Source organism: Amphiprion ocellaris, chromosome 8 (genome assembly GCF_022539595.1).
Source record: "Amphiprion ocellaris isolate individual 3 ecotype Okinawa chromosome 8, ASM2253959v1, whole genome shotgun sequence".
Lineage (NCBI taxonomy): Eukaryota > Metazoa > Chordata > Actinopteri > Pomacentridae > Amphiprion > Amphiprion ocellaris.
In genome coordinates this window covers 24771150-24789172 of record NC_072773.1, presented here as the reverse complement: position 1 = coordinate 24789172, position 18023 = coordinate 24771150, and the positions used below count along the sequence as shown (strand labels likewise).

Here is an 18023-nt window from a genome sequence, read left to right as displayed (position 1 = left end):
TCAGTGCTAAAAGTCATTCTAGCCAGAAGCATGTCTCACTGTGGGGTCACTGCTCTGTGCTAGAATAATAATACTCATACAGTGCAGACAGGTAGCAAAAAATTCAATGTGTACCTTCCATTATACTGCATGTGCATTTTCAGCAAAAGGCCAATGATGAGGTGATTTAGGTTTCATTATTGTAAGTGTTTAAACCCTCTGTCATCTATGGTTTGTCATTCTGCTCCTCACTCTGGATATTTTGCCCTCCAAACACAAACAGATCATACATTTAGCAGCATCTTGTTCATGAGTCAATATATATAATTGAGGGACTTTTGAAGTCCATGGGATATATCTTGCGTATATTTCATTAAAAGTTTAAAAAAAAATGGTTTTATGTTCTTTACAATCATGTCCTTACAAATTCCATAATTATTTATTATGGAAGCAATCACTTATTAATAAAAAATGACTGGATATCATTAAAATGTCAACTAAACAACTGTCCAAATTTAATAACAACCACCTTCTAATTTGCTAAACAATAATAAAATGAGCTTATTCAAAAATTGTTTTGATTGTGTTCTTTTTAATAAGTTGAGATAATCATGACAGATATTTTTTAGCAATATATCAAATTTTATATGGAAAACAACAAATTGTATCTGTGTCCGAGAAAACACTTTCAACTAAGTTAGCCATTACAAAAACACCTCTCAAGGAAGTGTGTTAATTCCAGATCACATGACCTGCTCCACATGATGTCATTTCCTCCTGAAGAAAAGACTGGCCAGACTCCAAGGCTTTCTGAGTTATTTAATATAAAGTAGTGTGTGGATTTATCACATGTCAACAGGTTTACTACAATATCTTTATAAATAACTTTCAGTTACAATTTTACTCAATTGTATATATAATATTTAGAAGAATTTTTCTGTAAAAATGCCATGTGGTGTTTGGTTTTAGGCAGCCATGTTGATTTTAGGCCTGAAAACAGCAAAAATGTCAACTATGATACCTGTCAACTATGTTACAAAAAGTCCTGCAATTATATATTGACCCTAATATCTTGTACACAGTCAAATCCCTCCTCTTGAGCTGTGGAGCTGAAAAAGCAGCTCAGAACAAGGGATCATGCTCTCCTGTGTTATTTCCTGGGGAAAAGCGTGCGACTCGTTGCTCCCTCACCTTCTCCCAGCGAGCCCTCCCTCCACTCGACCTGAGCAGAGATACAGAACTACAGAATTACAAATGCCTCCCATCAAACTGAGACCTGAAATGCTGGGAGGCCCCTTTTTTCCCCCCGATATTACTGTAGCATGGAACCGATGAAGGGATAAGCCTCGTGAGGGAGTCGCACAGTATCACTAATCTATCACTACATCTAATTTCCCAGGGAAAGCACAGCGCTGGTGGAGAAACAAGGATGCTCTGACGTGTTTTCAACAGCTCGAGGTGCTTCGGTCGCAGTTGTATCACCGAAAGGCTTTCCAAATCACACCGATGTCACACATGATTTTATCTTGAAATGTAACACCTGTGCACCGTCGCCAGACATCTGGGTGCTTTCCCATTACTGCTGGAGAGATGCGTTTATGATAGACACGTTGCACTTATTCAGCCTCGACTGAAACTCCAGCCTTTCTGGAGAGGAGCGCTAAAATACCCGTTTTGTTATAATTAAGCCGCTTTTTCATGCATACAGCTTGCAGATTGAGTTTTTTTTCTTATTTTTTTAATCTGCTGAAAAAAGAATGCCATAGATAAAGTCCTGACAAATTACTGAGGGGGTTCGTGGGCTGATACTAGATTCAGGATTCAACAGTTTAAGGCTGCAGCCGCAAGTAAGATTCATGCTGCAGTAACAGTGTTTTAAAGGACATCTTGGTTATTGTGACTCTCAAGGTAATCGTGTGTTTTCACGCTGCTCTCCCTTTTAAATAGAGCAGAATGAAAAATGATCTAAAGAAAACAACATGTTGTGTAACTACCTAATAAGCTGCTACGCTAACAAACCGTGAACAATGTCACAGCATTCATCAGGCTTTTCCAGATAGTGAGGGTTATTATTTTCACTATTTCTATGTTGTTTTTTCAATTTAGTGGGAAAAACAGCAACTCAAAACTGAAACATGCTCAGTTTTCAATAACGTAAAGCAGAGAAAAGCAGTAAATTATTGCATCTGAGATGCTGCAACAGCAAACTGGTTATAAAAAATCCTTGTAATTAATTCTCAATGATTCAACCAACTGATAAATCAACAAATTCTTTCAGCATTAGTGTTTTTAAAGAAAACTCTAACATGGACATGATGCAGCTGTTGAAACATGATCATTTGCTCCACAACTTGGTGCAGCATCAATTTAAATCAGTCTAGAGCACTTGAAAATTGGATTGAAAATACACATGGAGCACAGCCAATACGCTCACAGCTGATTGCTGTCCAGCCTTTATTGTATCATATCATGATCCTATAAAACTGTTTATGCGTGGCACGGCTGTCTGAATGCAAAACAAAGACAGCACACACACACACATTCATTCATTCATTCATTCTCCATTATCCCCAAACAGTGGAGCTGCTGAGTGAAGTGAAAGGCACAAAGAGCCTCACATTCACAAGTCTCTTACTTAGAGTCAAAGCAACTTATCGTAAGCCACATGGCCTCTGTGCACTCCTGAATCATAACTGTGTGTTTCCAGCGATCCAGCTTCAGAGCGCAGCACGGAGCCTGTAATTAACTTTTAGAGAATGTGATGACGAAACAGAAGCTGCGAACTTCAAAGACGGCCGAGAGCTTTCCCAAGAATTCAAACACATTGCGGAAGCGGGCCCTCTGTTTCATAGCCCTATTAAATGATTGTGCAGTTGTGATTTCCCATCTGGTGAAATCAAAACTAACAGCAGTAAATAAAAAGAGCCCAATAAAGGAAGAATTCATGCAACTGGCTGACATTTATGGGAGGCGGAAGACACTTTCAATGCTGCTTTTTTTAAACCAGCAGTAACTATTCTACATAACAGCTGCTCATTCATTTACCAAGGACTGTTTGCTGCCACATACAACGAATGTTTACTGTCTTGTTAAGTCCTTGGTCCGAATGACCTCATGTACTTTCAAGGCCTTACATAGGAGAAAATGTTGTAGTAAAATGCATACAATAACAGCCATGATGCAGGGTTCATGAACCTGCATCTCCATTTCTACAGCATGTGCCACCATATTCCTTCCTGCCTCCAGCACTCAGCAAATCACACACTGCCTGCTTCAGCTATGAGGCTAGTGGTCTGTGATCCGGGCAAGACAGGCCATTCACTGGGATCAATAAGCTCTGCAGCGGTATTATTAGAGGGCCTGGAGATAATCACAGGTTCTATTCTGAAATAGTCATTCACCATAATGAAGATCATAAAGCATATGAATTATTGATACGTGAAATGGAGCTCCAGCTACAGATCTGTTCTACCAAATCAGTACCTAGAACACAAATAAATCCTTTAATAAAGGGATGTAAACTCTTGAAAAAAAGATTTACACTTGACCACCAAGCCCTGCTTCTGTAAATCCCCTTCCCCAAAGCTATTAGTCAACTTTGATGCGTTCTTCTAATGGATGAGATAGAAAGACGCACAGAAAAACAGTCAGAGAGGCTGAAAGGAAACAGAGCAGTAGATGGTATTTTTTTGGACCGAGTGGAAGAAGAAAGAGAATATCTGGAGAAAAAAAAGTGAATCAGGAAAAGGGAGAGGAAGAGCATCTTGGGTGTTTAAAAAGCCTTCATTCAGCCTTGAGCTGGGATTGATGGGTGCAGAGAGGTCTTAACTCTGGACGGGACTGAACTAGAAGCCAGCTGCAGGCGGTGAATACAGCAGCTAATGCACAGGCAATACCCCAATCAGTTAAAACATGCTTTTTCCTTCATGTGGTTTAATGATATGGAGGAAGTGCCACAAACAGAAGAACTGATGAGGATCTCTATATTCCTGCATTACATTTGGTCATATAATACGCCGCTTTTGTGTCATTTTCTTTCAACTTGCACCCACATGCCTTCAGATAAATTTGGATTTTTTCTCCCTCAGTAAACCGTATAGAGCAATTACCCTGTCTCACAATAAGCTGCAATTCTGCATCCCTGTTGGACTGGCTTTCTCAGTCTGACATAAACACACTTCCTGCTTCCACCTCTCGCTGCTGCACAGCACAAGACACACAACAGTCATGGGAAGGCAGAGGAGAAGAAATGAAACAGCCAAAAGTCCTACAAAGGAGGAAATAATGGTGACTGAAACAGAAAGGCTCAAAATAAAAAGGGAAAAAAGATGTCAAGAATTACCGGAACAGACTCCGAACTTAGTTGTCAAGCTGAATTTATGTTCAGAGCTTCTAGCTTCAGGTGATGCATTTAATTAATTTGAGGGCAAAATCTGTCCTGACGTTTTACATCACGAACAGCAGGAATTCTGGCCTCACCTTGCCTAAAGATTTTTAAGTAACTGAATGCAAATGTTTTGGTATAAACTGTAAAATAAATCGTTGTTATTTATTATCATGCATATTGTTCTTCTGTGCTGCACCTTCAGTCAAGCTCAAACAAACTTTAGCACATTCTGCTGCTCTGAGTGAGTGCTGCAGCTGCTAGATTAGTCATTTTTATAGATAATGGCAGTTAAACTGTAAAATTTATAATTCATATGAAAGTAATTGTTTCATTTTATCCATTCACTTTTCACAGTTTTAACATTTAATTCTTTTTTCATGATCACTTTGCTAGGATTTTTCCTCCCTCCTCCTCCGAGGCTTACAGGCTCAGGTTTATTGAAAGCTCTCCACCGACTGTGCTTCTGCAGCCAAGTTAAGAATAGAAAGACATTAAACACCTTGAGGAACATGTTCGTAAATTTGATGTGGGTGCTCCGATAAAAGGTCATGTAATTTACCACCTATGTTCAGGCGCAGATATTCCACTGCACCGGAGGCATCATCAGACCTGTTACATCTCAGTAATTCAGCTCGCTGATGATAACAGCGAGAACTCGTGTCTGAATCCTTACATTTCGCTGTCCAAGGTGCTGAAGTCAATGAAATTTTGCTCCCATTTTCTTCCACGCCATCTGGATCAAAGTTAAAGTTACTTTATTTTGTTGAGGCATGTTTACACAATCCGGTTGACTAAATGAACACAGCTGAAACTATCAATCTGCTGTTTAATCAAGAAACAAACTACAGCTATTTTCTGATTCTACCCTTTTAAGTGTTAAAATGTATCTCTGCATTTTCTTCCAAATATAATTTTGGACTGTTGATTGATCACAAGCAAGACATCCAAAGTAGAGCCGGACCAATACTAGATTTTTGGGGACAATGCCAATCGTGATTTTGGAGGAAAGAAAGTCGGTTATCAATACATGGGCAGATTTTTAAAATACATGTATTTTTTTCGTCGCTAGTCAAAATTTCATCCTAAGCAAAACACTGCTGCTAATGTATAACAGTCAAAAGAATAACATAAAGTTTGCTGCATTCAGGGGAAAAACAGACTTTTACATGTTAACTTTTGTTAATACAGTGAATGAGAGTCTTGAACAGTTTCTACTTACTATTGATTCCTATTTACGTTATAATGTACAGTAAGAATGGACTTCAATACTAATGCATTAGCTTCTAATCAACTGGCAAGTTGTGATAGTAGCTACGCAGTTTGCTAGCGAGGCTTCCAGCAAACTAGCTATCAGCTTACTGTGAAGACACCATTTGACTCCGCACCACAGTCTGTTCAGATGTGATGCTTACTCTGCTGCATGTGCTGCTGAGAATGTTACAGACAATGGAATTGGAGTGCAATCTGCTGGACAAACCATGTGATGATGCCACTTTTAACTTATATTAGCTTCTTTCTTTCCTTTTTATTTTCTTTTTCTGCATTATGTTCTTTTAAAATCAGCTTTTATATCAGACAACACATACGCCAACAATGATGCATCTATGATAGGCCTAAAATCAGCAGGCATGTAAATCAATCAGGCCCTAACTTGAAGACATTAGCTTGGGGTGTCAGAACGGTTTCTGCTGCCTTTGCTAATGTGACAATAAACATTGTACACTAGAGTACAGTGGATAGAAGACTGCTAGACCAACAGCATTTCAAATAAAGTGAAAGCTCTGTTAGACTGTAGTAATCTCTCTTTCTGGAAATTTTTGCATGTCTTAGTCGGGTTTTAGTTCAGAAACCTAACAAGCAGGCCTACTACACTTGCGGTCTATCGTCTGTTTACAGAAATCAAATCATATAATGAATCTGTTGGGTGTAGATTTCCTTTTGTGCTCCTAACATTTGGGTGAGATTGCTATTCCACTCTGGTGTTGGTGACGTGAGCTGTTTGCAGGCTTACTGTTGTAGCGCTGAGCTTATTTACTCTGTGCTCCCTCTTCTGATATTAAAAGGCTTTGTGGCAGAATCAACAGAACCAGTCGTCCATCTGCATTCATTCGAATATATACATGTAGGCATTGCGAGTAAGTTATCGCATCGAAGCTGTTAGACTGCCTGTGTAGCACAATAGCTGATGAAATATGAATGCTTTGTGGCAGGAGATGAGAAAAGAGGTAAGCAGCTAGAAAGAGCAGGTCCAGACTGATACAAGTAGAAGAAGTTTACAAAAAAAAGGAAGATTACAACAGAAGGAAAGGCTCATTTGTGCAGTATGTTTCTGCTATTAAGGTCTACCATCTGCTCTGTTTGCTCTGAATGCGATTGGCCGTCCCCAGAGATCCCCCCGACTGTGGCATTAAACATGTTGAGCAAGCCGGTGTCTGCGAGCAACACTGTTTCAACACCAAAGCTGTCTCATTAATTCCTAATAGTGTCTTTAACTTAGTTTCCAAAATGTGCAATTCCTGAAACTTCTCCCACAATGATAGCATCCAACAGATGTCTGACACCAGCCCAAGCTTAAAATAACTGGGCTGCAGCAGCTAAATGCAAATCTTTCTTCCCTTTTTCTCACTTTTTTCAACAAAAGTTAGTAATGAATAATGTTACAACTACAAACGCTTCCCACAATTCAAGTTTTCTTCAACATTTTTTTCCCCATCACGCTCACTCAAACGCAACTAAAACAAGCGACGTGATTCGGCTTACTGCAGGGCACGGCACGGCAGATCACAAACGGCAGGGTAATTAATATTTCACTCCCTCTCTTGCTGTTAGTGCCACAGTCAGAAAACACCGTCACAAAGATCAATCATTCACCGAGAGCCTCACACAGCCACAGCGGGCGCTTCGATAGAGAATGATTACCCAACATTTTTCCAAATTTCTCTTCAGATACAATGTGAAAAATGTTGTTGTCTGCTGGCTCTGTGGTGTGCAGTGCAAACCACAAAACTGAAACATCATGGCTTGAAATATGCCACAGGACCACTTTGTCACATCGTGTCGAGCGAGTTTTGTGTTTTGCTCAAGGAAATAATACCCAAAAAATAAGTCAGACATGACAAAAGACAGCTGTGACCAAGGCCTTTATGACAAATGTTTGCTTTCAGTTTGAGTTATGTGGCGATCCGTGTTGCATTTCAGTCACCCCTGGCATTCAACATTTCTTAGGAGAGCATGTACAGGTTTTTATGTACTGTGTGTGTGTCTAATTCTGAGCCTTGATTCAAAGACAAGCATTCATTTTTTTCAGTGTGCCGCCCAAGGACTAAATATTCCCTCAACGAAAAGGAACAAAATCAACAGAAATTCACTTTTGCGATTTAATAATTCCCTCTGAGACATGCAGCCATCTGAAACAAATCAGCAAAATTAAAATGACGAAGCATTTAATTGGTGCGTGTTACCCTGAACTGTAAACATTTAGTAGCTAACGGATGGTAACAGTGTGTCTGTCTGGCTATGCCTAGAGAGAAAAAAACAAGCTGGAGGGGAAAACAATCACCCTCTGATCACTGGCATCGTCTTGTTTACATTCATGATCCATTTAACCTATTAGCTCTGAGCTGTACTTGAAAATTAGTTACTGAGCAACAATCGAACTGAGAGCACAAATGAGTGAGGTGTTAATCAGCAAGAAATAGCAAATGCGTAATTTCTGCAATATTACCAAAGTCTAAAAACAACCCACAGATGTTCAGACTCATCACAAACTTCTGAACGCTGCTCTTTAAAAATAGAACGGGTTCCCACTATGCACAGGGATTTATTTTTGGGCTGCACATGAGCCAAAAGTGGGCTGTGGATTAGGCACACATTGCTTTTTGATGATGAAGCGTACAGCAATAGGAGGCGTCTCTGAAAGTCTCTCCAGCCTTTTGAAGCCCCCAAAGTCTGTCCCACCGACGCAATTCTCTTTTCTCCTCTGTTGTTGCAACGCTCTCTCCAGGTCCGAGCTCAGAGCAGGCAAATGGTTGAGCAGCAGGGAAGGCCCATATATAAGCAGGAATCGCATTTCATTAAGGCTGTTTCTAATGATCTCCTCCTACAGGGCATGTGGTCAGAAAAGTTCACCGCACAAATCAGGAAAACAACAAAGCAGCACCGTGTTACACAAAGCTGAGGACTTCAAAACAGCTGCAAAAACCGCCAAACACCAGGACACAACAAAGTTTGCCACCGTCAAGCTGCGATACCCAGCGCATCTGACACACACAGGCTAATTAGCAGAGCATCAACATGAGCTGTGATGACTTTCAGACAATAGCAAGACACGAAAATATTGTTGTGCTGTGGAGCTGGAAACGCTGCGATGATTGAGGGATAAATTAAACATCAAGCATGTAGCTGTAAAAATAACATCTTACTGTACCCAAAGGAAGCCGACTTCCACTTGCGGCAGGGGGTGACTCTTCTGCAGCCTTCAGACACCAGCCTCCCAGGATTCTCTGTGACTTCGACCGGGAGGGACGCATGTCTCCTGCAGAAGGACAAACTGTGTTACAACAAGAGCCCAAATGTGGAAACATACAAGGACAGATATAAAAGAGACCTTTCAGTGTCAAACGACGGCTCTGCGCTTCATTTTTCATGGATTTCTCAATGATACTGCATGATATTTCTCTAATATAAATAGAGTAAACCAGTTAATATACATTCAACATGTTATGATACACTTCTGTTTGCAACACAGGCTCACATCAAAATGTGCTAAAGCTACCTTGGTCCACAGCACAGAAATATGAGTTTCACAGTAAAGCCTGTAAAATTGTGAGATACCTTTGCTACCTTTTCTACTGGCCTGCACCAGTAACCAGTTTCTTTCACCCAAAACATAAAAGAGACAACAAAGCCTGCACAAAGAGGCTGGAGGCTAAAGTCAGAAGACTTTCATTTTGGAGACAAGGGCTTATGTCCAGAGTGGTTCTGCTGTTTCGGGGTGTTTCACTTGCTTTAAATTTTCATTTTCAGTCACAGTTTGCATTTGATTTTGCTAGAAAATCACTTCCTTCACTTTAGTTACCAAAATTTCTTGATCGGGTTTTTTTTTTTTTTTTTTTGGGGGGGGGGGGGGGGGGGGATACTTTGTAGGGACAGACCAATTATCGGCCTTGTCTTTTATCGTGGCCGATATTTGGCATTTTTCCCATTATCGGCATCAGCATTTTTATTGACCAATCATTGATGAATTACATCATCTACTAGAGGTATGCAGCCTCCAATCTCTGTCTGTCGTCACTCTAGTCTCAGAAATGTCTCTCAAGCAGAAATTTCAAAAACTGAACATGAAACACAAGCCGTTGCTATTAACCAGGAAATTTGGCTAAAGCTACGCTAACAGCTAGCGGCTAAGCTAGACTGCAGCCACAAATTAGCCTGACTCAGAGTCTGAAAAACAATAATTAATTATGCTTTAAGATCTAGACCTTAGTGGTCAATAAAAGTGATAGAACAGTGAAAGATTAAGACAATAGAGAAGAACAGCAGACGTAATTGCAGGAGACAAACTGATCAATCTCAGTCGATCTCACAGAAACAGACGAGTGTGTTCTAATTTAATCACTCCTATTTCTATTGTACATATTCAGTTGTAGTAGTACAGTATAGTGAAAAAGTCTAGTTAGGAATGACAGGTTCCTGTTATCACGTGCTGGTATAACATTACATTTCATGTATATCAGTTCCAAATATGGGTTAGGTTATAGGTCTTTTTTGAGCACCAATATTCGACTTCAGTATTGGCCCTGAAAAACCCGTATCAGTCAACCCTACTACTTTGTTTGGTTTAGACATGAAAATTACTCAGATTTAGGAAAAGGTCATAGTTTGAGATAATTCACTACAAAGCTCAAGTTGTTTTCTATGTTACTATGGTCCATTCCAAGAATATCCTTTAAAAACCTAACTATCTTACAATTTTACTGTATTTTTGTGAAAATAATGCATTTTTCTCTGTGGACCAATATAGCTATTAAACATTTTTGGGACACTCGGTTGCTTTTTGTCACACTGTATTTGATAAATTACTTGCTCATCTATTTGAATCTGTAAATTGCATCAGACACAAAAGTAATGGAAAGTATAAGACCCCCAGTAATATTAATTCATAAAATTCAAACATGGTATGATTTAGGGATAGACAAACAGCACCTGGTTGACCACAGACAAGCAAGGTTCCACAGTGTAAGTGTGGCATCATAGTGAGCAGCAGTTACAGAAGTTTTGCCCTCTGCAGGTGCTCAGATATTTCAACTTCCACTGGACACAATTTCCACAGAGACATTTCTCTCTCATCGATTGTTTATTTTTACGTTTTCCACTGAGCCGCGCCACCTTTGGGCTGGTTGTCTCAGATGGGCCAAGCACATTTCTCAAGTTGTCAACTTGTAAACGCCAACAACCTCTGAGGGAAAGAGGTCTCCAAAAAGTCACATCCTTCTCCACAGTCATGCCTCTCAGAAAAGCATTCATACCAATAGATAGAATTTTCCATTATTCTTTAACCCAGCGTAGGTACCAAGATTCCTGCACTGAGGCCCTGAGATGTATCAGGGGCTAATCGTGTCACGGCTGCTGCCATTTGCTGCTGTTTCGGAATAATGAATTATTAACTTCAAAAATGCTAATGTCTCTGCTTTGGCTCAGTTGGGAGCTACGAACCTTGAATTAGTCTGAATTTTCTTCCGCAGTTACACCACGGAGCGCCACAGAGTCAAACACTCAGACCTTGTTTAACATCCGTCGGTGCAAAGACTAACGCACAAACACTCACAGTACATAAAAACACAGCAGCTGTTTTCCACCGCAGAGAGATGTTCTGCGCCTGAAAAAAAACCACGCCATTCTTTGCTTTCTTTCAGCAAACACTGCACACGCGCTGTGTTTTGTTCAATTCCTGAGGAGGGGAGTGTTTTTCAGAATTGAGACACGGAATCCAGTTTGCTCGGTCAAAAGGGACTCGCACAAAGACAAAGACGGCACGCTCTGTGTGCTAGCCGTCAGAGATGAGCATCGCTCTCCATAGCAACGAGAGACGGTGAAGGAGGCAAGAGGAGACGATAGATTTGTGTGATCTCTGAGGAGAGCACCCGGTGAGGGTGCGAGACAGCACTGGACCGGTTGTGAAACAGAGCACTGTCACCTCTTGTCCCCGCAGACAAATGTCAGCTCAGCTGCACTGACGCGCTGTCACAGCATCGGAGGACGGGCTAGTTCTTTTTAGGTTAGATTTCTGTGTGAATTAAATGCAGTTCATTCCACACATTGTGCTGCTTTAGAAAGAGTTCCTGCTTTCAGATAGAAAACTGTAGCTCCGTGGCTATTTCAGCAAATGCCTCATCTGCAAAACAACTTGCAAGAGTGCAATCTCTTTGCTCTACCTAAATGTATGTTAATTCCTCTTTGTGCTTCATAAATCATCCCACAATCCATTTACAACAACCAGTTGGCTGGAGTTAACGTTTCAATTGATTGGCAACACTTTGCTTACTGGTGTTGTTCTGAGACACGCTTTGAGAGATGCTTTGACCTCCACAACAACAGCCCAGCGAAGCTTCATTCTTTTTATTGTCATTTCTGCAATAATGGTTGAGCTGTATAATCCTCGCCTCTCTGTTTCTCCGACATTCTGCAGAGCACTACAGGAGAATAAAAGCCTCAGACCTCACCAAGGCTTTCCAGAATACCTCCAGTCAGTCACTATGCTGCAGGTCTCTGACAGGCGACTCTGGCCTTCGTGTGTTCAATAAAACAAAAAACAGACAAAGCGTGCAGAAGGGCCACAGCTATGGATTCACCACCGCAAACACTGTGAAACTTCAATTAGTTCTTCATTCTCAGGCACTCTCCGACAAATATAACAACTGCCATCCATCACTACATGCAATCTCACTGGGTACAAGTAAACAGGGATAAATAAGAGTATTTTCATCCAGCGTTCTCGGTGTAATAAAGTGTTGCACAGCTCCACGGCTACATAGGTCTTTGCCGTGTGCTCGTCTGTGTTTGTGAATGAGTGCCGTACAAAAGTGCATCAGGTGGAGTGGGAGTGGGGGAACATCTTATCATCAAACATTCACTGAAGAACAATCCAATAAAAGCAGGTCACTGAGCGCCTGCCTGCCTATCTGGGCCCAGTTCTAATCACATCTGAATGAAGCCATCCATTCTGATTACAGAACAGCCGACCAATTAAAGACCGCCATGTTGTTATTCCTCTCTCATTAGCCATGGAGTGTGTGTGAGAATAATCCCCCATCATTGACTGGGCCAATCTTGGTCTCCACACACACATGCACATCCACGCTCACTCCAACTTCTATCAAACCAGTGCAAAGCAATCCTTCGGGAGCACGGCTTATTTATTTATAGCGCCTGTGCCAAGTTCAGTGGATTTTACATTATTAATGATAATGAAACCTACCAAGCCATGTAATACACAAAATTTTAAACAGGCAGGCTCACTGGTGTCATGATGTGGCATACTAACAGGGTGAGAGATGTAAGTGACTGTAAGTCTACTGTGTGTTGTCAGCAGAGTGCTGCTTTGGCAGCTGTAGTGATTTTTAGACAGCTTCACGCCACGATACAAAAGGGAACTTGGAGCCAAGATAAACCACGTCAACGATGGAGAAACTGGAACTGGCGGCTCACTTTTTTTTTTTTTTTTTTTTTTTAAATAGATGCTACATAATATTTACACTAAGATATTAAATCCACATCGTACGGAAAGCATCAGGAGCAGCAGCATACAGTGAGTTTTCACCAAGGATGACTGCTTCATTGTGCATAGTGAAGGTTGCTACGGAAGCAGAATAGGGCCAAAATAATACCAGTTCCAACACCTTGTAAATACTTCATTTCGAAATTTAAATTCATATCATTATATTTCACCCTGAAAACCATCTATCAGAATTCATGAAGCCTGAATTGCCCCCCGTGGAAAACAAAAAAAAAAAAAAGTTGATGCTTTCCTGTCATTCATCTTTAGTCATGATTCTCTCAGTTCAGGCTTGATCTCTTATTTCTGCATCCTCAGACGTTCAACTTACAATTTCTCACACCAAATTTTGTTGTCTCAATGGCATCATTCCCATTTGACAACTTTCTTGCTTTTACTTGACTAGAATTTTTAAATCTGAAAGTTACTGAATATGCCCTGAATAATATTTTACACAGAAGGCACGTGTGTTTCCTATCTGAATTAGCAAAATGTGAAAAATAACTAATATATTTTTGACTGAATGTCATGTTTTTAAGATTGCACAACTTGAAATCAGTTTGTGTAAGTAATTTTTGGCATCACAAACACATAACAAAGAGCTTATTAGGTATATTTTAAAACAATAATACCATAAATAACAACAACAACAGGTATTCAGGTAGTAGGTGTTTAGTTTCTCATAAGATTCAGAACCCTTCATCCTTTTTTTTTGCTTCCATAATTAACTATTTCCCACAATGTTGGAGCAAAATCCATTCAAGTATGTAGGGCAAGCTGCTCTTACCTGGTGATATGGGCCTGTTTTTTTAGTGTTGTTAATGAATGCAGCTTTGTTGTGGAACCACTTCGCTGTTCAGCTCTGAGCTCTTACCAGGGCTCTGAGTAACTGTACTACCGGAGGAGTGTACTACGAAGCAAGATAAGAATAGCCAGGCTTTCTAAATGTAAGCTGTTACCACAAAACCTAAAACCTCAATCAGAGAAAATGGGCATCGCAATAGTACTTATTACTTATTTCTTGCACATGAAATTGGTGTGTGCGCTGCCTAGTTCAATCAAGAAGTTGTTTTAGCGGAGAGCTATAAAGAATACGAACATGTATTATGATGAAAAGCACTACTACTCCAAGTGAAAATTGTTAATATATATATTTTCCCACTGGGTGCACTCGCATTGCAGCTTCTTATTACAAACACGACAGCTGCACATTAGAGCTCTAAAACCTTAAACTACATACCTTCAAACCTAATTTTCAAGAAGATCGTTTAGATCCGACACTTTCCCATCATAAAAGAAACATGGAAATAACTTTAGTCTTTGGTCAAATCAAAGGAAAACGGATGTTATTGATTGAATATTCTCTGTGATGAATACTAATAAAGCAATCAACTTTCCACTCTGTTCTATCAGCTGAAACGTCATCAGTGTAGAACAGACTTGGCAGCACACCAGGACACACATACATATTTATGCATTTCTACACCACCAACTGAATACATGTAGGTTTCCAGGGCAACGCAGTGCATATTGTTTGTGCTATGGTAGCTGCATGGCTTCGCTTAATGGGGTTGCTAATGTGCCGCTCTACAGGTTTGCAGATATAACATGCTCTCTCAGCTGAGGATCTGTATCGCTCATTGAGAAAAGTTGGTGAAACGTTTAGCACTTCTTACAGCCGATTTAACTCCCAAACTATGAACAGAATCTCCTCCACAGCACGTTGGCTGTGCAGCATCAGCTCAAAACACACTGTTAATGTGTGGCTTTTTCTTAACTGATGGTAACTGCTGTAAATATTTAAATGAATGCTTCTTCTTACATCTTAGGGTCTAATTATTACTAAATTATTTTTTAATATAAAACACTCTGTAATTGAAGCTTGTAAGATTAATGTTAATATTTTCACTACTACTACGACTACTATCGTGTTATTTTTAAAATACTTTGACTTATCAGACTTTTAAATATCAAAACATGGTATTTTCTAATCACCAATGAGCCAGCTAATCTCTCTGATCTGTTTATGGATGGATTCCTTCATTTTTTTGAAAAGTCTTTGATTATTTCCTCAATTACATGTGCTATAAAATCAGTCCATATGAGCATAAAAACATTACTATAATATTATGAACTGCACCTGACAAGGTAAATGAGCTGCTCTTGTCTGGTCTGAAGCTTTTCACTGATTTAAACAATCAGTGCCATCATGTCTATGGCTAAAAGGTGAGCAAAAGTCAGCAAGCAGCTTCAGTATAAATCAGCAAAACTGGTGTATGCAGCTGCCGACAAGTCGCTGTTCCAGTAGAGATGCACGTATGAATTTAAAACCTCATTTTTTAAAGAAGCACAATAACAATCTTGGGGCCCCAGCTTCATATTAATGAAGAGAAGACTGTGGGAACAGTGGCCAAATTCACAACCAAGAACTGCATGTAGTAGGCTGCTGCCATTTGAGAGGTTTCCAACCACATCAAAACATCAATTTGGTGAGATGGGATTGTATGCCTCTGAAGCCTTGTCCTCCATTTCCACTGCTTTGCTTTTATATTTCACCATTAGAGCAGCACTAGCTAGAGCTGGGATATATATGTAGAAAAAATAGACATAATAGTCAAAAAATCCCTCATATCTTTCTAGACAGGAAAAAATATCCCAGATATTGTTCTTTGCAATGGACTGAATGATAAAAGATGTTTTTCAGCTGGCATGTTATTTGTCTGAAAAACCTGACACTGCCCTTGAACCCAATTATTTAAAAAACATTAATAATGACAGTCACACAACAAACACAGCTGGTGTTGGCAATGTCATCATGTCCGAAGGAGTCAAAGTTTAAAAACGAGTGGAAACTAAAACAGTTTTCTATTATCAGACCCAGGAACTGTTCAGTATATGCCAGTGTAATTCATATGCTTATAGGTGTGTGTGTTTCAGTAACAAACAACTCCAGTGTGAAATATAAGCCTGGGTGATAAAACAATAGCAGCAACAAGACACTTTGTCAATACAACAAGGAAACTCTTGAATAGAATGTCTGATAGTTTACCTTTAATGTAAAATGCCATAAAAAAAAAAGACATGGCAAAAATGCAAAGTTAAGTTCCATGAACAATTCCAAGTGGGGTCCCTCTCTGGCTCATTAACAACCTATTATACTGCAATAATGGAGCCCTTAGCTGCTGTGCAGGTCTTCCAAGGCATGCTAGTCCGCCGTGTTCGAAGCTGTGGCCAGCAGGAACCAGCTTTGTGGTTTAAAAACACCCACGGCATGATTGTTGTGGCTTCATGCTACTCACCCTCTGTGAGCCTCCAGGTTTTACTTGCTTTGTCTATTGTAAATGTAAGAAGGTCAGCTCATTTCTTTATCTCTATTTTTATGTGTAATTTTTCATTCTTTTGTTAGCATTAAAATCCTGATAAATAGGCTGAAGTGGATGAATTCAAAGTAAGGACATGAAAAAGAGCTCATTTTAAAAAAGGATAAATCTTTTTTTGACTCATTTGTTTATTTGTAAATGACTTTTCATCATCATCACTTAGTCAGAGTGAAATAGCACTGAATAGTTTAGTATTTCATAAAATTCCCGTTGTCCACAAGCAGTTCCACCCAAGTCAGAGTATTGCAGCTAAGAACATTTCTACATCTTTCAATAACTACAGCATTCACATTTGTAGAGTGAGATTTAGTCCCTTTCAGACAGGGAACATTGCTGGGTTCATCAGTCCATTAAAATGATGGAATTGCGTCATTCGGACCCTTTCACACATCGGTCACTTATCCGATAATGTTCCTCATGGCTGCATTCACAAACCACCCACATCGCCAGAGAGTGCCGCAGTATGCACATTATATTTGTCATTCATAGGAGACTAGTCAATATACCGAGTGATATATAGCACATGTTAATGCAATAACAGACTAAAACCAAACTAGCAGCTGATCACAGTGCTCGAATAACTAACAGCCAGGTTTATTTCTGATTTCCTAAACAGTGAAACTGAAGGTTTGGGCTGCAATGGGAGAAAATGATAAACTGCAGCTCATAAACTGTGACTCTGGGTGACAGATCACCTGTCTGAGATGAAGAAATGCTCACAGCTGCTGTTAAATCCTCCATGTTGGGATAATTCGGTAATTAAATCTAATTAATGAAGTTATTATTGTTGCCCCATGCTTAAATGCACACAGTTCTTTCTCCATTTGGAGACACTTGGGGATCGTCCCGCTGTATGATGCTGCAGAAGAAATAGTCCTGAAAATAAACTGCAACTCTGCTTGTGGCAGCTCCTCTGTCTAATAGTGATGTGTCGGTCGGTTGGTAGAGAGAGAGAGAGAGAGAGAGAGAGAAAGAAAGAGAGAGAGAGAGAGAGAGAGCTACAGAGACAACATGCTGGAAAGGTGAGAACATCAGTGACGGCGGTAAAATTTAGATGCATTTCAATATGTTCTCGCTCCTCCCACATTATTGAGGACGCATCTGGACTGGACTTGTGTGGACTTCAGAAAGTATCCCATAATGCATTTCATGGCAACCTGCGGTAAAGGCCAAGGAGAAAACTTTCAAAAGTAATACTAAGTGTTTTTGTAAAAACTACAGTTATTGCAACACAAAATGCAGTTTTAAGATTATTTTAGGCAAGAAAGTAGTTGCATAAATGTCAAACTTGTGGTAACTTTGTCAAAATAAATCCTGATTAACAGTTTTATCTTCATAAATTGTTTCAGTTTGACAGCTATGACCAGGCGGTCCGCGCTCACAGCAGCCTGTCGGCAAGATTTTTTAAAATTTGCCGCTGGCTCTGACAGTTCCACAGTGGTTAAACAGGAATGTAAATAGTTTTGCATGTATCTAACGGGCACACTTTGGCCTAAAAGCATAT

At 39.9% G+C, this 18023-nt stretch overlaps 1 protein-coding gene across 3 annotated transcripts in view; it reads right to left on the bottom strand.

Annotated features, from left to right (window-relative positions):
• Positions 1-18023, bottom strand: part of LOC111588708 (IQ motif and SEC7 domain-containing protein 1-like) — a 95283-nt gene that overhangs the window by 59042 nt on the left and 18218 nt on the right. For all 3 annotated transcript variants that reach the window (XM_055012782.1, XM_055012781.1, XM_023299221.3), the window contains one exon: positions 8793-8900. In XM_055012782.1, coding sequence (XP_054868757.1) covers positions 8793-8900 — 108 coding nt within the window. The remainder of the gene's footprint in view (positions 1-8792; positions 8901-18023) is intronic.